Here is a 26,486-nt window from a genome sequence, read left to right as displayed (position 1 = left end):
TCTGCGCAGGAAGACGGAATCAGCCAAGTCCCCCTGCAGCCCCTCGTGCTCCTGGGCGAGTGTTCGCGCGTCGCTGCCGCCCGGGCGCTTTGCTTCGTGAGGCAAAGGAGGAGGCGCGGCCTGGCGCTTGGGCCTTTCACCCGCCCTGGCGACGGCAAGGCGCCCTCCTCCTGCCCCGCATCTAGTTCAGGGGCGCCAGCAGCGCTGTTTGCGCGGCGCAGGCCGCGCGATCCTCCTCCAGAGAGAAGCGGCCCGCAGGCTGCCCGCCCTCCGCCAACGCCGCCTGAGGCAGCCGCTCTACTCTGCCTGTGGGCAGGGCCGGCGCTGCCCGCTGGCTTTGTTTATCTCAACCCAACGCGCAGCTGACCCGCAGCGTTTGCAGCGGAATCATCCGCGGCGGCGGCGGCGGCTCCACACGGGTGGGCAGAGGCCCCCTCTCGTCCTTCCGGAACGGCGCCGTTCAGCCGCGACGCAGGTTCGCACAGGGGCCGCCGCCGCCGCCGCCGCCCTCCTTCCCTGACAGACCTCCTTCCCTCGGCGCAGACCGGCGTGGCGGCGGGGCCCTCCGCGGAGAGCACGGCGTGCGTGCGTGCGTGCGTGCGCCCTCGCCCGCCTGGGCTGGGCCTTCATCTCGCGCAAACCGCAGGCCGGGCGGCTTGGCAAGCGCCGCCGCCGCCGCCGCCGCCGCCCCCTCAGCCCTGGGGAAGCCGCCCCGACCAGGCTGACGTCTCGCGATACCGGAAGCGGCCGGGCCGGGCCTCAAAGCGGGCCGCGCGACTCCGCCCTCGCGAGAGGCGGCCCTGCGGGGACGGGCACGCGAACGCGGAAGTCGCGGCCGACGGACGGACGGGAGGACGGGCCGGCCGGCGAGCGAGGGAAGCCGGGCCCGGGGAGGCAGGCAGGCAGGCAGGCAAGCGGCCGGGCGAGCGCTCGAGCTCGCGGCCAGGCCTGCCTCAGCGCCTCGCTGTGGCGGGGACGTGACCTGGCGGAACCCCTGCTCGGCCTCCAGGCCCTCCTCGGTCCCTGAGGCCGCGGGTGAGTGCGCGGGCCTGGGCGGAGAGCTGGGAACTGTTCCTGAGGGGCGGCGGGGTGGGGGTGGGGGCGGGCGGCGTCCGCTTTGCCCTTCCGTGGGCACCGGGCCGATCTCCTCCAGGCCAATGGGTGGGGTCCGCGGCCAGGCCCAGTTTGCGGCGAAGAGGCGGCAGTTCGGGGGCAGATCCTGCACGACTCCTCCGCTCCCCAACGCCAACGCCGCCTTCCTGCCTCAGCCCTCTTCCTTCCTCCCTCCTGCCGCCGCCGGGCCGCGAGGCGATGCGGAGGCTTCCGGCGTGCCCGCCGCAGCCTTCCCGTGCTTCGCTAGCACAGCCCAGCACTGCACCGCTGGCCGTTCCTCGTTCCTCGGAGGCTGAGTTCGGAGGACACGCTCATCAACCGGGGGCCGGCGGCGGTGGGGGAAGGTACGAGGAACAGAATGGGAAACAAGCGTTGATTAGTGTGTCGTCCGAACTCAACCGAAGAGTCCCTTTCATGCTCTTCTCGCCTGCCGATTAATTAATTAATTTAATTGCCTCTATATACCGCCCCATATCCAAAATTCTCTGGGGGGTTCACATAAGATAAACAGTATGCAAACACCATAAAGTACATATAATTAATTAAAACATATAAAACTAATACATTCTTAAAAGCAGCACGTTATTACACGGCTTGGGACCACAATACCTGATGGAATGCCTCTCCCAACATGAACCTACCCGTACACTGCGCTCAACATCTAAGGTCCTCCTCCGAGTGCCTACTCCGAGGGAAGCTCGGAGGATGGCAACATGGCTGAGGGCCTTTTCAGTGGTGGCCCCCCAATTATGGAATGATCTCCCTGATGAGGCTCACCTGACGCCAACATTGTTATCTTTTCGGTGCCAGGGAAAGACTTTTCTCTTCCCAGGCATTAAACAGCATTTAACAAGTTTGTTTTTTTGTTTTTTAACGGACCCCGGAACTGTTATTTTTAAATGGATACCGTTGTTTTTATACTGTTTATGTTTTTGATGGATTTAAATTTTGTATACTTTTTAATGTTCACTCTTTAACTTTTGTAATCCGCCCAGAGAGCTTTGCCTATGCGGCAGTATATAAATATAATAAATCACATCACATCAAATCTTAAAATTCAACTGGGTAAGCCTGCTGGAAGAGATCAGTCTTTATGGCTTTCTTAAATTCCAGAAGACATGCCAAATTCACATAATTTAAAACCACTATATCAACTTCAGAAACGATGAGCCAAAAAACCAGACCCAGTCTCATTACATATTGCTAAATGCCTGGGAGAAGAGAAAAGTCTTGACCTGGTGCTGAAAAGATGACAATGTCGGCGCCAGGCAGGTTCTGTCAGGGAGATTGTTCCACAGTTGGGGGGCCACCACAGAGAAGGCCCTCTCTCTTGTTGCCACCCTCCGAGCTTCTTTCAGAGTAGGCACCCGGAGGAGGACCTTAGATGTTGAATGTAGTGTTCGGGTAGGTTCATGTCAAGAAAGGCGTTCCGTCAATTTTTTAATTTAAACATGTACCCTGCTTATTCATTATTATTAGGACACCTTTAAGGTAGAAATCCTTTTTAGCTGAAAAGGCTCTCAGAGTGGCTTATATAAGAACAAACAGAAAGCTAGGTAGCCTGTGGGTAGGGCTACAAGTTCGAGGCCATAAGTAGGCTACCCTAGCCAAAAATGCCAGATTTCAAAATCATTTAGAAAATAAAAGGTTGCTGCCTTCCCATCCTTCTCCCCTCACATCTCAAATGTGAGTGCAAGTATCAAGTGTTCGTTGGCTCTCCCCACTTTCCTATTATGCTCCATGGTAGTACAAAATTTACTTGTATGCATATAGCTTTGATGCGAATTAAGTACATCCTGATGCTTCTCTTCAATGAGAACAGGCAAGTAAGCCTCTAATATTCCCCAGCATTCATAAGAACATAAGAAGAGCCCTGCTGGACCAGACCAAGGATCCATCTAGTCCAGCACTCTGTTCACACAGTGGCCAACCAGCTGTCAACCAGGGACTAACAAGCAGGACATGGTGCAACAGCACCCTCCCACCCATGTTCCCCAGCAACCGGTGTACACAGGCTTACTGCCTCGGATACTGGAGGTAGCACATAATTGTCAGGGCTAGTAGCCATGGACAGCCTTCTCCAGGAATTTATTCAACCCCCTTTGAAAGCCATCCAAATTGGTGGCCATCACTACATCTTCATTATTTCTCTTCTCATTCTAAGCACATACTAATTTTCCTGCACTGTCCTTCCTGTCAGGCGCAGTGAGAAGCTGAAGCAACGCCCCCTCCCGTGCATCCCCCATGGTGGGGTTTGGGGCCAACCGGAGGGGTGGCCGTCTCCCTTCATTTCTCTTTGTGGCATTGCTGCTAGTTATTGCCATTCTTGCCTTTAATTACTGGAGCAGCTCATCCCGTCAGACTGTCCTGCAGGAGGAGGTGGCTGAGTTGCAAGGCCAGGCCAAGCGCAGTGATGTTGCCCGGGGACGCTTGGAGAAGAGGAACTCTGAGCTCTTGCTCCAAGTGGAATCAGCCAAGAAGGACTTGAAGCAAAAAGAAGCAGACCACAGCCACTTAAACAGCCAGCTACAAGCAAAGGATGGCCAGATCAGGAAGTGTGAGGAGAGCAAGGTGAGGTGTTCAGGGAAATAACCAACTGTAGTGTGGAAAAGGCTCAACCGAGGACACTACAGTCAATGGTTGACTATTTAAGCAATGGGGGACTATATAATCAACCACTGACTATTGTGTCAACCAAACCCAGTCAGAGATACTATCTTATTCCCCTGATGTGCCAGAACACTTAGGCCTTAGCTAGACCTAAGGTTTATCCCGGGTTCATGTAAATGACACACAGGATATCCCGGGAGCAGGCAGGGACGACCCCGGGACAATCCTGGGATAAACCTTAGGTCTAGCTAAGGCCTTACATGGTCCTGTTGCCAGCATTCTCCTTAAATGAATGTATTTGTTCTGCAACGGTCTACTATATCAAGACCAAATTCCAAACATGCATATTTTGAGTAGTTTCTTCTAAAAAGCTGACAGTTCTGAGTGGAGATTAGTATCTAACCCTGATGCCAATGGTGTCAAAATTCATCTTGTTCTTGTTAACGTGTGGTATATTAAGTCATATAGTGATAGCACAGTAACTGATTTGTTCTGCTTTCTAGGAAACGGCTGGTGTGGGATTTTTATTTTTGTTGGAAGGCAACCCTGTGTGCTTGGCTGTGATTTTGAGAGGAGGCTGGAGTGGGATGAAAATAACACATCTCCTCAGATCTCCCCTCTGGAAATGTATTCTAAGGCCTTAGCTAGACCTAAGGTTTATCCCGGGATCGTCCTGGGGTCGTCCCTGCCTGCTCCTGGGATCCCCTGTGTGTCATTTAGTTGCACAGGGATGACCCTGGGACGATCCCGGGATAAACCTTAGGTCTAGCTAAGGCTTAAGGCAAAAGTGGTTCTTATTCCTCCTTTTTGTCCAGAAGAACTGTAAATGTATTGTGTACAGTGTATTGAATGAAATTCAAAATTGATTTTTGTAAGCCTTAGTTCACACTTTTAGCTACCTGATAAGAACAGAGTTTCAGCAAAGTCTAGGTGCCCAGGATCATTTTGGTGATGAAAGCTTTAAATCTCATAGGACTGCTAATCTGCAGAATATTAAAAAACGATTTCTCGTTTTCAGATAAAACTTCAGAGCAACATATCATACCAAATGGCAGACATACATCGCTTAAAGGGTAAGTAATTTTGATAGGTTGAATGCAATAAATTTTGCATGTTACTAAGGGCTGTGGAAAGAAAGAACATCTGATAAAGAAGCAGTAACTCATGGCCTTGTCATGAACTATTATTATTATTTATTTAAAATATTTATATCCTGCCCTATATCAATAAGATCTCAGGGCGGCATACAGATGAAAAGCATACAGTATAAAAACAGTAAATATACACAGCTACAGCTTGAAAGGTGACTTTGGGCCAGTCTTTCAGTCTAATCTGCCTCACAGGGTTGATGTCCTGAAGGCCAGTGTCTGGACATGTACACTGTATCTTAGAACTGTTGGAGGACAGCCACAATATAAAAATAATGAATAAAATAAAGTGATGTGACATCTTAGGCCCCAACTACTTAGCTGTGGCGTATTTTTTTGTGAGCCAATGTTGATTCTGTGTCCAGCTCTGAAAAAGGCAAATTCCATTCTGGGGATCGTTAGGAAAGGAAGGGAAAATAAAACTGCCGATATCATAACATTCTTAGAAAAATGTATGGTGTGACCACACTTGGAGTACTGTCCACAGCTCTCGTCATCAGAAAGAATATGGTAGAGCTGGAAAATATGCCGAGTGGGAGGATGCAATGCTCTTGCCCTCATGTTCTGCTTATGGGCGACCCATAGGCCACTGTGGGAAACAACAGTGGTAGACTTTGGGTCTGATCCAGCATGGCTCATATTAGAGATGACCTGAAAACAAAAAAGGATACATATAGGATGTGGAAGGAAGGCCAGGCTACAAAAGAAGAGTACAGACAGGTGGCACAGAAGTGCCGAAATGGCGTCTGGAAGGCTAAAGCTGAGAATGAGGTGAGATTAGCGAGGGAAGCTAAAGTAATAAAAGGGCTTTCTTCAGATATGTGAATAGTAAAAGACAGAGGAAAGAAATGGTGGTTCAACTGCTTAATGAGGATGGCAAATTGATAACAGAGGACAAAGAAAAGGTTGAAGTGCTCAATTCCTACTTTGGCTCAGTCTTCTCCCAAAAGCGGGTCTATGACCCTCCTGGAAAAAGTGAAGCACAAGTTGAGGGGGCAGGATTGCAGTTTGAGATTGATAAACAAATGGTCAAGGAACACTTAATTTCCTTGAATAAGTTCAAATCTCCAGGGCCCAATAAACTGCATCCTAGAGTAGAGAAGGAGCTAGCGGAAGAACTCTCAGAACCGCTGTCTATTATCTTTGCAAAATCATGGAAGACGGGTGAGGTGCCGGACGACTGGAGGAGGGCTAACGTTGTCCCTATCTTCAAAAAGGGCAAAAAGGAGGAACCTGGGAACTACAGACCAGTCAGTCTGACATCCATCCCTTGGAAAATTCTGGAACACATTATAAAGAAGTCAATCTGTAAACACCTTGAAATCAATGCGGTGATCACTAGAAGCCAACATGGATTTGTCTGGAACAAGTCCTGTCAGACTAATTTGATCTCATTTTTTGATAGGGTAACTTCCCTTGTGGACTGTGGGAATGCTGTGGACGTCATATATCTTGACTTCAGCAAAGCTTTTGACAAAGTACCACATGACATTCTGATTAACAAACTAGCTAAAAGTGGGCTAGATGGAACAACTATTAGGTGGATTCACAGTTGGCTACAGAATCGGACTCAAAGAGTGCTTATCAATGGAACCTTCTCAAACTGGGGAGAGGTAACAAATGGGGTACCGCAGGGCTCAGTTCTGGGCCCAGTGCTCTACAACATTTTTATTAATGATTTGGATGAGGAGGTGCAGGGAACGCTTATCAAATTTGCAGATGACACCAAATTGGGTGGGATAGCTAATACCCTGGAAGACAGAAACAAACTTCAAAGTGATCTTGATAGTCTGGAGTGCTGGGCTGAAAACAACAGGATGAAATTTAATAGGGATAAATGCCAAGTTCTACATTTAGGAAATAGAAACCAAATGCACAGTTACAAGATGGGGGATACTTGGCTCAGCAATACTACAAACGAGAAGGTTCTTGGAATTGTTGTAGATCGCAAGCTGAATATGAGCCAACAGTGCGATATGGCTGCAAGAAAGGCCAATGCTATTTTGGGCTGCATTAATAGAAGTATAGCTTCCAAATCACGTGAGGTACTGGTTGCTCTCTATTCGGCCCTGGTTAGGCCTCATCTAGAGTATTGCGTCCAGTTCTGGGCTCCACAATTCAAGAAGGATGCAGACAAGCTGGAGCATGTTCAGAGGAGGGCAACCAGGCTGATCAGGGGTCTGGAAACAAAGCCCTATGAAGAGAGACTGAAAGAACTGGGCATGTTTAGCCTGGAGAAGAGAAGATTGAGGGGGAGACATGATAGCACTCTTCAAATACTTCAAAGGTTGTCACACAGAGGAGGGCCAGGATCTCTTCTGTATCCTCCCAGAGTGCAGGACACGGAATAACGGGCTCAAGTTAAAGGAAGTCAGATTCCAGCTGGACATCAGGAAAAACTTCCTGACTGTTAGAGCAGTACGACAATGGAACCAGTTACCTAGGGAGGTTGTGGGCTCTCCCACACTAGAGGCCTTCAAGAGGCAGCTGGAGAACCATCTGTCAGGGATGCTTTAGGGTGGATTCCTGCATTGAGCAGGGGGTTGGACTCGATGGCCTTGTAGGCCCCTTCCAACTCTGCTATTCTATGATTCGATGATTACCCCACTCTTCAGCCAGAATAAGGATCCCAGAGCCGCTTACAAAGATTAATAATAATGCCTCTTGCCCACAGGCTTACAATCTAAAATATTTGAGACAAAATGGTTTGGGTGAGAAGAGGAAAAAAGCAAAACAAGTTTATTTTTTTATGTTAATATAACTTCACTATAATGCATATAATGATCAGCTGTGTAAATGTGCTTTACTAAAACATGAGATAAAATGGACATATAATGTCATTCGAATAAAGCCATGATCTCCTAGATTGTACTAGTGAGACTCATAATACAGAAGTAATATTCCCCTGCGTAAAAGATTTTTATCATGTAGTCAGGATAGCTGTGGAGTAAAGGTCCCAAACAGTTATATTTTAGGTTTCATTTCAGTTTGCTAAGACATTTGCTTATATTGAGGGATTTAATTTTTGTACTGAAAGTTTTTAGCAGTGGTTAAACTTTCCAGCTTTGGAAAAAGTCACACTATGAAGGAATTCTTTTTCTTTTAACAACTGTCGCTTTTACAATTTGGCATAGAACAACTTGCAGAGTTACGTCAAGAATTCATACGTCAAGAAGATCAACTTCATGAATACAAGAAAAATAATACACAACTTCTTAAAAGGTTAGAGTATGAAAGGTGAGTGTAATAACATAACTCTGAACTAATGCTATTTAGTTATACATCCATGTTTTTTTCTGCCAGTACAGAAAGGAGGTAAGAAGAAAAGCATGTTTTCGGACAATACTGTTTGTTGGATGGGCCAGTGAAGTTTTTTCCTCACTGAAGGAGAGGAGAATGGGCCCTCTTTTTTGTTGTTTTTGGTTTCTTGGGGCTGCCTTTGCTAATAGAAGCAAAAGAGGTGGTGTCTGGAATCCTTCCAAATCTTAACAAGCACTTAGAGCCTTCCCAGTTTGTAACTGGCAATCTGTTTTCCCTTTTGTAGTTTCCAGAGCCTGATGTAACGGGATAGTAGTAAAGCATCTATGCTACCTGGTTGTTTGTTTATTTATTTGAAATATTTTTCTGCCACACATGAGCCAAGAAGGCTCCCAGTGGTACTTACATATAATTGATTAAATAAGACCATTTTACTGATAATTCATCAAGCTCTCCAGAGGAGGTCCTGGGGAAAACCCAAATATACTTAGAGTGTATCCATTATCAAAACAGAACCATCAGGTGACATGAAGTGGCGCAATGTTGTCTGTGTCATGGGGAATGAAGGTACAGCTATGTCCGTATTATATCTCCTGACCCAAACAAGGCTTAAGAAAAAAGCATGCTGTATAGGAAGAGGTAACCCATAAGGTGTGCAGCACATGTTCCTGTGATCATAAGGCAGGGGGTTCAGCGCAGTGGAGGCTGGTGGCTTCTATTTTGGTGGGGCTGTAAATCCATTCCAGGTTTCAGTCAAAACCAGCCAGAACCCTAAAGGAGCTATCCAAGGTACTGAGCCAGTTTGAGGGTGGTGGTGGTTCTGATTCATCACCTTGGATAGCTCCTTTAGAGTTCTGGTTGAAACCTGGAATAGATTCACAGCCTCACCAAACCCAGGGCTACCAGCCTCCACTGGTGCAGAACCACGGCACACCCCAGTACAGCCTGCGGAGCCTCTTTGGGAACCTCCATGGGGCAGGCCTTAGTTTCCAAGGCCCACTTCTCGGACGGCATCCCTCACTGTTACCCTCAATCTAATAGTTGAGAGATAATCACTGATCCAGGTTGGAGATAACAGTGGAGATGCAGGCTGGTGGGATTCACTAATGTGGGGCAGAGCATCCACTGTTCCTGGTGCAGGCCAAGTCCAGCTGCCTCACATCCCCTGCTGTGATCTCATACCTTGTTTAACAGTTGTGATTCTCGGGGTGCCGTTTGCGATTGGCAGAACCCAATCTCAGATTGGCAATAATGGTCGAGGATGAAGGGCCGTAGGGCTTGCCTGCGCTGGGAAGAGGGTCCACTCTTTTGTGCAGAGATTTATAATGGGATCTTTTCATGTGCTGCTACTTCCATTCTACCAATAGCAATCATTCAAACAAATGTCCCTGTCCTAAGGCTACTCATTTTGCTAGGAATCTGTCAGGTTCTCTGTCCTCAGTCTCCCCTCTGGCTCAGAGGAGCACTCATAGGGGAGGAGGCTTCATCCAAACATCCATCAGAAGCTACTCCAGGGCCCTTCAGGCCAGAGGACATGGCTTTGTCAGGTCCTTTGTCTCGGGGCATCCCCCTGATGCTGTCCGCACTGCTGATGTAGCAGAGGAGCCAGAGGCTGCAGAATCAAACAATGGTTCTTTAAGAAATAGATCGCGTCTCAGAGGGGGCGGAGTTAGCGGCTGGTCCAGACCTGCCAGCCTTCAGAAGGAGGGTCAGTGGAGAGGCCAGGCATTTAACAGCATATGTTAAGTTTTTTAACTGATCCCTGGGTAGTTGGTATGTAGTCTCTTTTTATGCTTTTAATTTTTGTATATTAGTTTTTAAATGTTCAATGTTTTTAATCTTTGTAAACCGCCCAGAAAGCGTCAGCTATGGGGCAAAATAATAATAATAATAATAATAATAATAATAATAATAATAATAATAATAATAATGATGATGATGATGATGATGATAATACTTCAGTGGGGGCATAAAAACATGTCAGTATTGGACAAGTTCTAAACCCTTTGTTCTACCAGTTTTCAGTGTGGACAGCAGATCAAGGAATTGAGAATGCAACATGAAGAAGATATGAAGAAGTTAGAGGACCAGGTCATACAAGACCGAAAGGTAGATAAATAGTCATCAAAAATTGAGTTGAAGTAAACAAATGTACTGGGTGTTGAAACTTGTTTGACATATCATTTCCCATTTGTGAACCCTTACTTGTTTGGTGGGAGGAGGCATCCACAGTGGGTTAAATCCCCCCCCAATCGCTGCCCAGGACAAGGCAAGGGTCATGTGACCAGGGACTGTGATTCTAGCACTGGCAATTTTATTTATTTATTTAAGTAAGTTTTACCCTTTTGCTAAGTCAGTTTACAACTTTTAAATACTGAAACAAACAAATGTTACCCCACAAATACCAGAATATAATCCTCTCAGGCTGTTTGCTGATCCCTTCAGGCACTGAGGGCCAAAGCTCCCTGGCCTGAGCTTCTCTTCTGTCTTCTCTTGGGGCCTGCAGGTCTGAAGTAGCCTCAAAGAAGGTGGGGCTGCCCCAACAGTCCTCCCAGGCCGCTGATGGTCCCTTCAGGAGCTGATGCTTTTGGCTCCTCCCTCCCAGTTGTTCATGCCTTCGGCCAGGACAGAGCTTGCCTCTTTCCCCCATTCATTCATTCATTCATTCATTCATTTATTTATTTATTTATTACATTTTTATACCGCCCAATAGCCGAAGCTCTCCATCATTGCCATGATGGAGTAACCCCAGCTTCCATAAACATGATGTTGGACTATGTAGACTGCAAGATATGAGAGAAGGATATTCTGTCTGCAAAAACTCAGATTAGATGAAGGTAAAAGGGAAGCAGCTTCATCTATTTTTCAGTCATGTTTCATTGGCCTGGTTCAGACAACACGCTAAACTATGCTGCTTAGCCACAAAATGGTTAAGGGAATGCATTGACCTTAATGCATTCCATTACCCATTTTGTGGTTAAGCAGCATGGTTTAGCATGTTGTCTGACCCAGGCCGTTGACAACAGGACTACAAATCCTGAGAAGAGTAAAAAGCTTGGTCCATGTCTGATTCTAAGACATGCTCCTTTCTAAGGTTAGTTTTTAATGCTTTCACAGCAGACTGCATATAACATCCCATCCAGTAAAGACGTTGAGGATGGTCTGAGCAAAGATCCAGCAATATTGAGGACAACTCAGGAACTGGATGAGAGGAATGCAATTAAGAATGAAGCACCTTCAATCAACAATATCTCAGATGGCAAAGGTCTGTCTAGTGCAGCTGTGGTAAGACATGGGGTAAAATCACTGTCCCTATTAATGTCTTGGGAGAATATAGTACAGCGGGCTAACAGAGTGAGGTGAAGAGATTTGTCTTGTGTTAAGCAACTTTGATCCACTGCCACTAGTGCTGTTCCTGTAGCAATTCTGAACTCACTTAGAACTTGAATGGAAGGTGCAGTAAGGAGAAATGTCATGTTATTTTGACAGAGAATATTAAACCAGGAGATGATGCAGGCATGCCTGGGATAGAAGAAAATGACCCTGCTAAAGCCGAAGATACACTTACTGGTTAGCAACACTATATATTTATTATTTCTAAAGCATCTAAGATCTACTAACTAATTTTCTAGAAGCATATTCTAGGATGGGTTACTCCTCTAACTTACTCCATGGGCAAGGCTGTGGCAGCTTGTTATACTTGGTTGCTGAACATGGGTGGGTCAGGATGTTTAGAAATGAATAGGACGGGCCAGCATGGGTCTCATATGCGCAATAAAAGACATGCGCAGCACCACAATTTCTGAATTCCTTGTTCATCTTTCTTCTCAGTATAAACTGTCTGAATGCTCTTTAGAATAAAAAGTATTAACAGGAAAATGTGCTTTCTACCAGCCTGTGGAATTACACTTAACTCTTCACAGCATGTGAATTCTAGCAAATGCTGTATTGGCAAAACTTTCTGGCTCCAGCTGGAAATCCTCTTTGTTTTATGCGGGCTTGTAGTGAAGCTCTGAAGGGTGCCTGCATTTGTATTAATCATGATTTAGTCATAAGGAATATGCCTTTAGAAGAACTCTTATTATTTATTCAGTTTGTTTCCTGACTATATACAGAAGACCCTAGTTCTCTGTCTCTTTGAGCTGGGTGCTAAATAATTGCCTTGCAGCCTGTTTGACTGGTATTAGCAAATGAGTGAGTCATAGTGTGAATTTGCTTTATTTAGCTTTGAAGAAGCCACTTGATTCAGCTTTACAAAATCAGTATCAACTCAATGGAAATCTTCCTACAGAAAAGCCCCAGGCTCCAAACCTCGCTCAAGGTAAGAAGTCCCTGAACTGGTGTGTGTGTATTCAAAATAAGAGCTTTGGCTATTGGGCGGTATAGAAATGCAATAAATAAATAAATAAATAAATAAATCATCCCCTACGAAAAGGGCATCCTAAAGCAGGTTATTCCTCAGACTCATTGAAGCTCAGATTAAAACCCTCCTCTCCTTAGTCCTTCTGGTGGGAGGAAGCTCCCTGATTCCTGCCCTGCCAGCTTATGATGCTCAGGCGTGGCATCACCACCAGGTGCTCCGACATCACCCTAACCCTTTCCTTTCCTGCCCTTGGGTTAAAGAGTGAGGGTGGCAAAAGATGCATCTGCTTACAAGCAGCTGCATCCCCTCTCCCCCCCCACCCCCATATTAAGTACAGTCAGTAGACTAGGAAGTGGCTGGTGCTGTTGGCCCAAAGAGCAAGTTTCTTCCCTACCAAGGCAAAAAGTGTTTTCCCCCCTGTGCTACCTTGGGGTGAGGGGGAAGGGTGATGGCATCTGAGGCAGTTGGAGGCTCAGTTGAGAATAACATTACTGAATGCTCTGCACATATATTCCTATAGAGCATCTGCATTGCTGAAAATCACCAGCCTCTCTTCTCCTTTCCATGTTCAGCATAGATATGGGAAAGCGGATGTTATGAAGGATTTGGGATACTTATTTTGCAAAGGGCAGGACGGGAGAGAAAAAAGAACCTTATTGTCACTGTTTGCATTATGTCAGAGCAGAAATGGAAAGCAACACCTAATGAGGTGAATCAGACTGAAGTTAATCCAGTTTGTTTCCCTTCTCTGTTCCTACATGATGCATTACACTGAAGAACTGGACACAGTGGTTTGAGTAATGACAGGTAACCACTAGGCTTGGCAAGAAAGCACCCAAGCACAAGGAATCCCTGATGCTTTCAAGGATATCTGCAGAATTCCTATAAGCTTTTTGGAGAAGCCTGGCTGAAATAACAACTGATCTAGGGCCTCCATTCCCTATACTTCTATCTTCTCCGACAAGACCACATTACGCCAGTCCTTTTCCAGCTTCATTGGCTGCCAGTCCAGGTCCGGGCCCGATTCAAAGTGCTGGTATTAACATTTAAAGCCCTAAACGGCTTGGGGCCAGGTTATCTGAAGGAACGCCTCCTCCCATATGTACCTGCCCAGACCCTAAGGTCATCTTCAGGGGTCCTTCTCCGTGAGCCCCTGCCAAAGGAAGTGAGGCAGGTGGCTACCAGGAGGAGGGCCTTCTCTGCTGTGGCACCCCGGCTGTGGAATGAGCTCCCTAAGGAGGTTCGCTTGGCACCTACATTATATGCTTTTAGGAGACCTTTTTATTCTCCCAACATTTTAACAATCTATAAATTTTAAATAACATGGTTTTAAATTTGTAATTTTGCATTGCTGCTGTTTTTATCTGGTTGAGCTTTTATATTGTATTTTATATTATGGTTTTAATTTTTGTAAACCGCCCAGAGAGCTCTGGCTATTGGGCGGTATAGAAATGTAATAAATAAATAAATAAATTCTCCAACTTGACTCTTGTACCTTTAATTGAGAAATGATAACACAGGTGATTGAGAGGGGATTGCAAACTAGCATTGATAGAATAAAAAGCTTTAATAATGTTGTGAACTGCCCAGAGAGCTTCGGCTATTGGGTGGTATAAAATGTAATAAAATAAATAAATAATTTTTTTTAATAAAGATGTATTAGAGTTCCTGGGCCAGTGTCAGCATCTAGACAGTCTGCCCTTCACATTCTTTACTTTGTGCCTGAATAGTGCAAACAACCAAAGTGTTTTTAATTGTTTCTGTATGTTATAGGTATAAATATTAACCATGATGGAAATGCTGATGTGATGAATCAGATACCATCAAACCCTCTTCAACCCTTAATTCCTGTTCATGTCTTCGATAATCAGAAAAATGGAAAGGAAGTTGTAAAACAAGCTTCAAAGGACAGAGCCAGCGACTTCCAGAGATTGAAGCAAAGTAAGTCAGGCCATTAGTTGCTGATTAAACTGCATCAGCAACTAATGTTTTAAACTGTTTTAATTTTTGTGAACCACCCAGAGAGCTTTGGCTATTGGGTGGTATAAAAATGAAATAAAAATAAATAAATAAAAATCAGATTAATTGGAACACAGTAAAACCGAAGTGTTGGCAAAACTGTTGGATGAATTTTCTAGAGAAGTTGCCATTCAGATTACTTTAATTCTAGAGATCTTGGGATGGATCCAGGTTTAGTTATTTTTAGAGTAGATCTACTGAAACCAGTGGGATTTAAATTACTCATGGCTAACTTGAATCCCATTGATTTCCATGGGTCTACTATAAGTATGACTAAATCTGGGTCCAATCTTTTAGTTACTAATTGCTGCAGCATAAATCTGCCTCAAAAGGCACAAAGTCCTGCTTTCTGTCTGTTTTCTGATGGAAGGGTTCTGGACATGTTAGGTGCAAATATAGGCCACTGTGATTCAAACTAGGCAACCATGAGTGGACACTGCATAGGTGTCCAAGGGGTTGGGATACATGAAAATTTCATTACAGTTTGTTTTTCATCAGGGTTTACCTAGTTCACATCTGGACTGAAAACATGCATGTGCATGCGCGCGCGCACACACACACACTCCATTGGCAGCATGTGTACATTTGGAAAATAAGCATGAAAAGTCTGCACATTTGGAAAATGGTCACAAATGAATGGTGTACACATTCATTTCAAAGATGTGCAGAATTGATGCCTGCATTTGGCAAAAAATACGTACGAAAATACAGATTTTCATGTGAGAAGAAAAAAACAGTTCACAAGCTGTTATGGATGCTTGTTGGAACAAGGCTCAAGATGGAATTCGGAGGATTCCAAGTTTGGGTTTTGCTGCTTCGCACCTCCCTAACCAGGAGTAACCAAAGATCCCCACAGATCGTGCCCTTGTGTGGTACAAAGTTGGGGCTTTCTGAGATGGAGGAAATCTTGGATATTTCAATATAGCTGATCAATTAGCATAAATTAGTTCTGTGGGCTTCGCATTGCTTGCAGCAGGAATTATTATAATTATTAATAATATCCTGTTTGCTTGTAGAACAGTCAGAGTAGCTCACAACAGCATAAGAATACAGTGCTGTTAAACCAAAATAATTATAGAAATGTACATTTAAAAGTATTATTTAAAAACAATATCTAAACATCTAAAAGTAGCAATTAATTTAAAAAACCACTTTTCAAGTGGAGATCTTAAACAAACAGCTATCTCCTTTTTATTCAGTGCAAATCATCCATTAAATTACCACAAATGTACTTACCAAAGTGAACTTTAATCTGAGTACAGAAATAGTGAAGTACAATCAACCCTGTCATATAGGACTTATAAACTTTATTCACAGTAGCCCTTGTCAATAACTAATTAGGGTTAATAATTTGTCACTGCCAGAGTATAAATGGGCACAACCATTTCTGTGAACTTTCCAATAGATTCATCTATTATTGCATATGATCAAAACCACTCCGTTTGGTGGCCCAGCTACGCCCCTATCTGGACAGGGATAACCTAGCTTCAGTCGTCCATGCTCTGGTAACCTCCAAATTAGTTTACTGCAATGCCCTCTACGTGGGGCAGCCTTTGAAGACGGTTCAGAAGCTGTAGCTTGTGCAAAATGCAGCGGCCAGATTGATAACTGGAACCAGAAGGTTCAAACATATAACACAGATTCTAGCCCACTTGCATTGGCTGTCTATACGTTTCCGAGGCCAATTCAAGGTGCTGGTTTTAACCTATAAAGCCTTACACGGTTTGGGACCACAATACCTCATGGAATGCCTCTCTTGACATGAACCTACCCGTACACTGCGCTCAACATCTAAGGTCCTCCTCCGAGTGCCTACTCCGAGGGAAGCTCGGAGGATGGCAACAAGGGAGAGGGCCTTCTCAGTGGTGGCCCCCCAATTATGGACTGATCTCCCCGATGAGGCTCGCCTGGCGCCAACATTGTTATCTTTTCGGCACCAGGTCAAGACTTTTCTCTTCTCCCAGGCGTTTAACAGCATGTAACAACATAAGCTAAGTTTGTTTGTTTTTTGATGGTTTTAAATTTTGTATACTTTTTAATGTCCACGTAAACTGCCCAGAGAGCTTCGGCTATGGTGCGGTATATAAATTTAATATAAATAAATAAATAAGCAGATTCTGACTTCTATCAAGAAGTAGAGCCTTTTAAAACTTGTAGAGAACTCTCAAAATACTTTCTTAGGGCTTTATGGATTAGCCATGAAGTCATAATTTTCCGAGTCATAATTTTCCAGTTCTGCTATGTTGGGCAGGTATTTGCGAAACAGTTGTACGTTATTTTCCTTTTATAAGCTTGGAATTTCTCGCTGCAATTATTAACTGTAACTCTTCAAGTTTACAAAGCAGTTGAGGTGTGAAAGGCAGGGGAGAAGTGGCAGAAATAATAATGGAAATCTTTTATTTACCACTTTCATTTCATATTGAAGATTTTATTGATGAACTTGCTTTGCAACTTATGGACTGCAGTAGATATATGTATGAGAGAGATGAGAATCCAATCTGCTTAGTTCAAGTTTTCAGTTATAAAGGCTGTTCTTGGGATAATATTGAAGCCTTTACAAATTTCCTTCTTCTAGAAATATCATCAGCCTCTTTTTGCAAATTACATTACATTGGGCTCAGATCTTTGCTCCAAACTGACTCTTCATCTGCTACTAGGATGACTGGATCCTAGTCTTTGCCCGTGTGTTTGTATATATATAGTTTGTTATATATCAGTTTCTTCTTTTGTATTTTGAAGTGTAAAATTTTCTAAAATTTAAGGGATTTAAGATGTATTAAAGTCTGGAGTATCGCCAAAACAATCAAAATATTTTGGGAAAATAAGGTGTTCAACCACTCCAAATTAGACACTTGCCTCATTTCAAGGAAATCGTTTGGGGTCTTTAGATCAAGTCCAAAAGTGAAGCTAAAATGAAAAAAATCATGAATAATGGCATTTGTAGAATGTGTGGGAATTTATTTCTGACTTATGTTTGAATTTTTTCGGGTGTCTTCTCTTAAAGGGCTAGAAGGTATAACCAAAGGTTACAAAACTTATCTTTCTAACATTTCTGGCAGATAGAATTGCCTAAACCAGGCCTTGATTCATTTTTCACAGTTTATAAAGCTGCTAGGATTATTTGAGACTAAAGCTTTCTCTGAGTTTAGATTCCTTCCTCCTTTCATTCCCATTTCTCTCTTCTTCTCCAATCCCCTTTCCTTACTTCTTACTATAAATCCTTTACCTACTTACAGACCGGTTTTTTGATGAGAATGAATCCCCTGTTGATCCGCAGCATGGCTCTAAACTGGCGGATTATAATGGGGATGATGGGAACGTGGGTGAGTATGAGGCAGACAAACAGGCTGAGCTGGCCTACAATGAGGAAGAGGATGGTGATGGTGGTGAAGAAGACGTCCAAGGTGAGCTTGGGCCTTGTCTCCATCCCTTTCACACAATTCCCTCACTTGAGAACTGCATGAAACTTGTTTGGAAAGGTCTTGCTGTGAATGGGCAGCTGAATTTTGACTGTACCTATTTTTGTAGCATCTTAGCTTCTGGAATAGTTTAAGAACTTGAAGTAAACTCACTGAAAATGTCTTTGACTTCCCATTAATCTTGAATTCATAACAGAGGAGGGGAAGGGTACTATGATGAAGTTGGCTCTTGCATAGCTGTAGTACTTTCCCTTTTTTTTTTGCTGCTGAGGACTAACATGGTGGCTTCTTTGGAATTCATAATAGATGTTACACACCCCTGTGTGATTATGACCTATAAAGCCTTATATGGCTGGGATCCAGGTTATCTGAAACACCATATTCTCCCTTATGAGCCTGCCCATGCTTTGAGATCTTCTGGGGAAGCCCTTCTTTCAGTCCCACCATCTTCAAAGGTGCGCTTGGTGGGAGCATGGGAGAGGGCCTTCTCGGTGGCTGCTCCAATGCTTTGGAACTCTCGTCCCGGGGAAGCTAGGCTGGCTCCCTCCTTGATGGGCTTTTGGAAGCAGGCAAAAACTTGTTTGTTCCAGCAGGCCTTTGGAGAATAATCTGGTCCTCCATCTATGTTAAGGACTTGTAAAATTGTTTATGTTTTAATATTGTAATTTTTAAAATTATTTTTATTTTTGTACATTTCTTTTCCTAAGTTTAAAATGTATATGTTTTAAATTTTGTAGGGCTGCCTTGAGGCCCAATATTGGGCAAAAGGCAGGATACTACTACTACTACTACTACTACTACTACTACATTATGGATGGATGTGGTTTTGGTAGTGAAACATATAACTACTGGTTGAGTAGAGATTAACTGCAGGCCTTTCTCTTACACAACAGTCTAGAGTGCTTTACACTTTGTAATTCCTATTTTTTTATGCTTTACTAATATGCAGTAGACCTACCTTGTACAGGCGTGTTGCTTCCAACAACCACATTGACCACGTGCATGCTTCCATCTTCCACTTTGCATGCATGTTAGTGCATCAGCTTTCCTTACTTGTCTTCTGGGTGTGTTGTGTTGTTTCCAGATCCAAAACTGCAACTTTAAACTTTTGCAACAAAATAATTTTGCAGAGAAAAACTACACATCAGCGAAAAATAACTTCTCCAGTACTGTCTTTTCAAATACTCTCAGAACCAAAACTAATATCCAGTTTTCCTTTTCTCTTTATCCCATCTTTTCTGGAGCAAATCAATATTCTTGTGTGACTCCCATTCATTTCAAGAGTGTGGATTCTTTTCCTAACTCCCATTTATAAGCAAACAATTTCTAGAAATACGTTGTGAAATTGCTGTGAAATAGACATTTGTATTGCATCTTCCCAGGGTAACATTTCATTATTTTTCAAAGCCTCATTCTTGACTTTGGTGTTCTGGTCTTCTGAGTAATTTGAAATTCTGTTAAGTTTCTGATCTGGAAGCAAGAATGTTGCATATCAGAGGAATTTGCTGATAGTTTTGGAATTGAGGGCTGCCAGCAACTTTCAGGTTACAGGGAAACACATTTTTTTTCCTTTTAAGGCAGATGGTAGGTGCAACACACACCCAGTGACAGAACAATGTTCTATTATGCTAAATCACATTCTCCAATTCACAGAAGAGTAAAACCTAATTGTATTTTCACTGCCGCTCTTCAACATAAAATCTGGTAGTCTCTAAATATATTCCTATCAGAATCTCCTAATGTGTTATGACTTTTGGGTGATACTGAAGTTTAAATTAAACTTGAGTGCTGCTCTTCAAAACAGTGGGTACTTTGTGTGTAACTGATGACCATGCAGACCATTTTATACATGTTGTGCCTGCAAACAGCATTCCTCCACTGATATGGAGCCCAGTAATGCAGAATCAGTATATCTAAAGAACTGTTGCTCATTCTCACAAGGCCAAAGGGAGAATAAAACCTTATGTTGGTTCAGAAGGTCTTCTAAATTTACAATGGAACATTCTGAACTTGTATTCTGTATAAAATCATATATAGATGAGAAGGGAAACATTATTAAACACTAAAGGAGGAGCATTGTTTCTAAGAAAAAAGCTTGCTGAGATTCAGACCTCTGAAACAAGGGTGTTGAGTAAAAAAAAATTCTCACAGCAAAAATTCTGAATATGTATTCTTCATTACCGCCCACCCACCCCATATTCTCAATTTTTATGAAAGGACACTGAATAGAGTGCTCTTAATGCATGGTGGTGTGGGTTTCTGGGATACTCACTTACGAAACCTTCATTTTGGCATGTCTCTTTGATTACAGATGATGAGGAAAGAGAGCTTCAAATGGATCTTGCAGACTATGGAAAAGCACGCTTCAATGATGTACTTTAAATTCTAAATCACCGAGAGATCCTGCAACAAGAAAAAAACCTGAAGCAATTTTTCAGTATTTACAGTAAAAGGCACTGAAAAGGCTGACTGCAGACTGCATAGAATACAACTATTTAACATTAAACGGTGGAAGGAAAAGGTAAAATATGTATATAGTTGGTTCCGATGATTTGCAAAAAATAATAATACTGAGATGGTTAATTCTTCTACAAGATGATTAACAGCGTGAACCTTTGTAGAGTTAGGTACACTTAACTCTATATTAGATTGGGCTGTAAGACTCTTCTTTACCTTTGAATTAATAACTAACATTGTAAAATAATTCAGGTTAACATGTTCCTGAAATGAAGCCACTTTGGAAATAGAAGAACTTATACAGTTTGTATCTTACATATATTAATTACTCCATTTCAGAAATAAGTATATGGATGGGACACTGTTTGATAACAGCCATGAATTTACTCCATGCAAGCAAATTCTTTTATTGTGCTATTCTGACTTGTATTTTACAGGTAATATTTCATTTTGAGAAAGTTGACTGAAAATGTGTTTATGAAGGAACTTTCCTTAATATAACTAGGGAAGGTTTATGTGACAGTGAAACATAGTACATTAATCCTATATGAGACAATATAGTTAAGCCTAGGAGAGTGACTAAAGTTATCCATAGTGGAAATCTCACAACAGTATTGTCTCATTTCATAGGATATTTGCCATAGTTTAAATCCGCAAAAAACACAGCCAGTATTTCCAGCACATAAGAGCTATATTTTATTTGACTATGTTTTTACAGCAGTGGTTTTGATCATATGCAATAATAGATGAATCTGTTGGAAAGTGGCTAAAAGTACAATCTTGACAGTTTCTAAATTCATTCCTGTCTGAAATCCTGATGTGTTTGAGTATCGGATGATGCTCAGTTTCATTTCAGCTTCAGTGCTGCAGTATGGATTGCTCAAAACCTTGCGTATGTTCTATGTTCTTGTGGTTATGTGTGAGTGAGAGTGTAAGTGCAAGATGTCTTTGTTTTTTGTGTTAAGCAGTTTTTAAAGTTCACAGAAATGGTTGTGCCCATTTATACTCTGGCAGTGACAAATTATTAACCCTAATTAGTTATCGACAAGGGCTACTGTGAATAAAGTTTATAAGTCCTATATGACAGGGTTGATTGTACTTCACTATTTCTGTACTCAGGTTAAAGTTCACTTTGGTAAGTACATTTGTGGTAATTTAATGGATGATTTGCATTGAATAAAAAGGAGATAGCTGTTTGTTTAAGATCTCCATTTGAAAAGTGGTTTTTTCTGGCCACAGAAATGGAAATTTATGTTTGGGAACCTTTTAAGGACACTTCTCAAGCAGTCACGTGACAAAACTTGGAGTCTTCAAGGAGTGACCATTCTTCCTGCAGTTTGGTTTCCAAGTTGTAAAACTTGTTTCACACTCAGATTCAAGGCTGAACCTGTTTAGAGGTAGTTTCCCAGCCCAGCCCCATCACCATCAGTCTTCAGTGTTGTACTTTGTGAATTGACCAAAATGTATGTGGGCCCCAATTTAGATGTAATTTTATTAAAATTCTGCTGTTGAAATCCAACATCTAGTAGGTTCTAATAAAACTTAATACAGTTTTAGTGTCTGTGTACTTCTTCAAGCAACCAGTTAGTGAGGTTAGGGTGGATAATGTAGGATAAGGGTGGACAGAAGGCAGATCTGGATCTACTGGTGGCTTTCTGGGTGATTTGTAGTAGTTCACTAGGGATAATTGACAATTATTTAACAATAGTATCAGCAAATTTATTTCCGCGTGTTCTAAACTATGCTGCTGAAATGAAGAATGCCTGGGGTATCCAGGCGTGGAAGGACTGAGCGCTATTCAGTTCTGGCATTCAAAACAAATTCCTGGGCTCAGAATACTTTGGTTCTTTTGTACTAGGCGCCAGTTCCTGGAACTTAGGGGTCTAGTAAAAAAAAGAATGAAGTCTCTGAAACCTGGTCAGCATCACAAAGTGTCGGTGTTTTTTTTTTTTTTGCAATGTAGAAGGGTCAAAGTGTGTTAGATGAGAATGCCTCATTCTTGGGACTGTATGGTATATTTTTCTTTCGAAGACAGGGGGACTTAGGCTGGGAAGCAGGCTTTGGGGCCCTCACAAATCATACATGAGCAGGGATTGAAACTTAGGGAACCATAGTAGTTGGACCATTTATTTAATGGTCTGATGTTTAAAGAAAGTTCATTCTAAGAATTGTTTTAGTACAATATATCTCACCATACTGCTTCTTAAGGAATTTTTATACAAAAATTTCTTGGGTGCAGAAAAGCTGCATTGTGCACTACTAGAAACCACAGTTGGTGGGAGATTCTTGCTCTGTGAATGTGGCAAAAATCCATGGCGTATTTTTCAGATGTTATGGTAGACATACTGTCTAAACCTGTTTTCCTATAGGGATATGACACTATGAAAGGTTGCAGGGGCAGAAATAGAGAATCCCATATTGTTCTAGGAAATGGAACTAGGTTTTCTTAAGTAGTTTTATTCACTTACATTTTTATACCATCCACTTGCTGAAGCACTCTAGGTGGTTCACAACAATTAAAATCATGAAATACAAGACAATGAAATACAATATAAGAACAGGGTAAGCAACAAGCAGGAATTTGGGGAACAAATCTAATGGAAACTTATTATTTATTAACCTTTATATACCACCTTATCTGCTAAAAAGTCATCAAGGCAATTTAAAACAATAAAACTAAAACACTAAAAGCTACACATTTTGAAACTGAAAAGGCATGTCTTTACACTCTTTCTAAAGGGAATATATTCCACAGTTTGGGGGCAACACAGGAGAAAGCCTTTCCATGCGTGCGTGACAAACAGGCCTCTGTGCGTAACGGTGTCCTCAAAAAGGCCGCTTCTGCAGATCCATAGATTCATGACATCTGCTGCATATGCTTTCTTGGTACTCAAGTTAAGGGGCAGGAACACAGCAATCCTAACACTGAAATTTTGTATTTTTATTTGCTACGATGGCTCACAATGGATTTAACACAGAGAAGTGACTAGCGTCAAAATGAACTGATTTAAATTGGGGAGGGGAAGGTTGATTTAATTATTTTCATGTTTCCTGAATAATGATGAAAATATATGTTTCCTGAATAATGGTGCAAATATGATGTCTAAACCATGTTAATTTACAACTGTTTCATTCTTATAAGCAGGCCTTGCATCTATTTGTTACTATATATATTTTGCACGCTTTCTTTTTTTTACTTATAGAGGGAATGTCTTTAAAATATCCTTTTTATTTTGTCTTAACTAAATCCTCTGCCTTCCTTGGCCAAATTCCACCACTAGATAAGCACCGAACGGCAGTCCTGTATAGCCTGTATGTTTACACATGTGAGTTTAGTAAGAAAAACAGAAACCAAAAGCCTGGAACTCTCAAGAAACAAAGTGCTGGTAGTTAGCTTGGTAGAATTTTTTTCAGGTGATAAACTAAAATGCCTGTATTTAATTTTCTACCAGAGTGTGTGTGCACGCGACACTTGCTTTTAGAGGTGCATCTTAATTTGAAACCTATAGGTGCTGGAATTATAAAATGAGGAATTTTCAGTGGTCTAAAAGTTATGCCATATGGACTTCTATGGGTATAAAATACTGTGCAAAAGTCTTAGGCCACCCAAGAAAACTATGTTTAAAGTTACTTATTTGAGCATTAAATGTTTATTTGCTCAGAAAAACATGATATAACATTACAATAAATGCAAATAAACATTAATACAATGAAAAAGTAACAAGAATTCCTTGTGTTTACCAAAAAGTTATTGATACCTTCTGAGATGGCTAGAAGAACACAGGTTTGTTTCCAAAACCCCTCCTCGAGCGCCCCAGACATTCCATGTACAGTTTCATTCCATGTACTGTATTTGTTAAATTCCACAGCAGCACATCTGATTCAACTTAATGAGGCATTGATTAGCTGAACCAGGTGTTCTGGTGGTGAAATTTAACAAATACAGTATAATAGAATGACTGGGGTACTTTGAGAAGAGGTTTGGAAATGGCTAAGCTAACAATTTGACAGACATAAAATCATCATTGTGTATCAACAAGGCAATTCTCAGCGAGCAACAGCTTGCCTAACCGGATTATCAAGATGTGGTGTTCAAGCTGTCATAAAGAAATTTGAAGAAACTGGTCAAGTTGAAGACAGAAAACACAGTGGAAGACCCCAAAAGCTGTCTGCATCTGATGAACAGTACTTGAGGGAAAGAAGGAAATCCAGTGAAGTGCTTGTTCAACATCTGGCAGAGTCATGTGGCACCAAAGTACATGCTTAGACCATGAGAAGAAATCTTACAAGAAGTGGTCTTATAGGGTGTGTTACAGCTAAGAAACCATTCTTGTGGAAAGGCAACAAGCAGAAGAGATTGCAGTATGCAAAAGACCATAAAACATGGAGCAACAACCTGTGGCAGAAAGTCTTATGGAGTGGTGAGTCCAAATTTGAAATCTTTGGTTCACAAAGACACCAATATGTCAGAAGAAGAGTTGGTGAGAAGTACGTTGATGCCTCTCTGCAGCCTTCTGTGAAACACAGTAGCATCTCTGTCATGGTCTGGCGGTGCATTTCACCCAACGGTGTAGGAGATCTGAATGAGATCTACACTACTGCTTTATAGCAGTATTGAAGTGCACTGATAACTGTTGGAACATAGTACACATTCTATATGCTGCTTTCATAGTGTGATTTCCTGCTTTTTATTCCACATTATCCAAAATACTGCAACAAATGTCATTGTGTGTCCTACGAGATAAAAATGCACAAGAGGGATATAACACTACCATGATGGGATTGTAATGATTTGACACAAGGTGTAGATCTGGCCCTGGTCAAAATCGATGGAATTATGAATGCTGAGAAATATAAACAACTCTTGACTCATCATGCTGTACCTTCAGGAAAACGACTGATTGGAAAAAACTTTTATCTTTCAGCACGATAACAACCCCAAACACGATTAAGATCATCTTAGAGCAGAAGTCTGAAGATGGAACACTCACAGTATTAGACTGGCCACCTCAGAGCCCCAACCTCAACATAATTGAAGCTGTATGGGGTCACTTGAACAGGGAAAAGAAAAGCAGCCAACGTCAAAAGAAGAGTTATGGCAAATCCTGCAAGAAGCTTGGAAGAATTTACCACAGGACTACTTGAAAAAATTACACAACTGTCTCCCAAAATGAAGTGCTGCAGTTTTGCATTCTAAGGGTGGGGGCACACAAAATACTGACTTGTTTTTAAAAAGCAAGAAGTTTGTGTTACTTTTCGTTGTATTGTTTCTTTGTGTTTGCTTCAGTGTTTGTAAACCGCCCAGAGAGCTTCAGCTATGGGGCGGTATATACAGTAAATGTAATAAATAAATAAAGCGGGGTATGGTTGGCACCATTTGGACTTTTATTTGCTCAGTCTTACCAGTATATTCACTAGAATAGTTTGTGTTTTTATCAACTTGTTATGGTGCATTGCTTTTACCACTTAGTGATTTTAGGTTTGCGTTTTTAAAAAATGTATTAAGTACACACCACTACCCTGGGAGCCTTGTGCTGAACAACAGCTTCTCAATTTACCAGATAAATATTGGTTCCAGTGTGTTACGGTGGAACTGGAGCCAGCTCCCTGACGCGTGCATTGTGTACTGTGGATTTAATTGACATTACCATGACACCTTAGCTCAATAATTCATTTTATTCTGGAAAGCATAGTCTAGGAGCTTCAAAGAACACTGGTGAGGCTCTGGATCACCCTCAGCAGCAAAGGATGCTTGCATCCTCCTTGATTAAATTAACGGAGGTTATTCCCTGCACCCAGGGATAGCACGCAAGTGCCTATCTGATGGCCAGGCCACTACCCACCTGACTAATTCATGAATTGGCCAATCAAAAGCTCTGGTTGGGGGGAAACCCTATCCTGAAATCTCCCTCTTTCAAGCATTACCTGAGTATCTTTGTTGATACCTTTTGTTTTAAATATTGTGCTATTCTACTCTACGTAACAAGCTAGATCAGTGGTTCCCAAACAAACTCATGCCCAGTGCCCCCTACCCTACCCCTATAAAAATCATTATTCAGAATAGTGGTTTTCAATGACCCACTAAGGAAGATAATAACA

General features: G+C 42.4%; 1 protein-coding gene across 6 annotated transcripts; it reads left to right on the top strand.

The window, feature by feature from the left end:
- The first annotated feature begins 934 nt into the window (after positions 1–934).
- On the top strand, positions 935–25,763 carry GOLM2 (golgi membrane protein 2). 6 transcript variants are annotated; one of them, XR_010026213.1, is made up of 12 exons: positions 938–1,035; positions 3,314–3,684; positions 4,742–4,796; positions 8,006–8,108; positions 10,148–10,238; positions 11,247–11,394; positions 11,619–11,699; positions 12,355–12,450; positions 14,266–14,433; positions 17,748–17,915; positions 20,242–20,451; positions 25,313–25,763. XR_010026213.1 is itself a non-coding variant. In XM_063142710.1 (11 exons), the coding sequence occupies exons 2-11, from the start codon at positions 3,358–3,360 to the stop codon at positions 20,310–20,312; spliced, it is 1,227 nt and encodes a 408-aa protein (XP_062998780.1). In that variant the 5' UTR covers positions 936–1,035; positions 3,314–3,357; the 3' UTR covers positions 20,313–21,943. The 6 variants fall into 6 exon arrangements, 5 of the variants coding, with proteins under 5 accessions (XP_062998781.1, XP_062998777.1, XP_062998779.1 ...); XM_063142710.1 differs by lacking the exon at positions 25,313–25,763 and having other exon boundaries at positions 936–1,035; positions 17,748–17,834; positions 20,242–21,943; XM_063142708.1 differs by lacking the exon at positions 25,313–25,763 and having other exon boundaries at positions 20,242–21,943.
- The last annotated feature ends 723 nt before the right edge of the window (positions 25,764–26,486 follow it).

Source organism: Elgaria multicarinata, chromosome 16, assembly GCF_023053635.1.
Source record: "Elgaria multicarinata webbii isolate HBS135686 ecotype San Diego chromosome 16, rElgMul1.1.pri, whole genome shotgun sequence".
Classification (NCBI taxonomy): Eukaryota; Metazoa; Chordata; class Lepidosauria; order Squamata; family Anguidae; genus Elgaria; species Elgaria multicarinata.
This window is presented reverse-complemented; position numbering and strand designations above follow the sequence as displayed.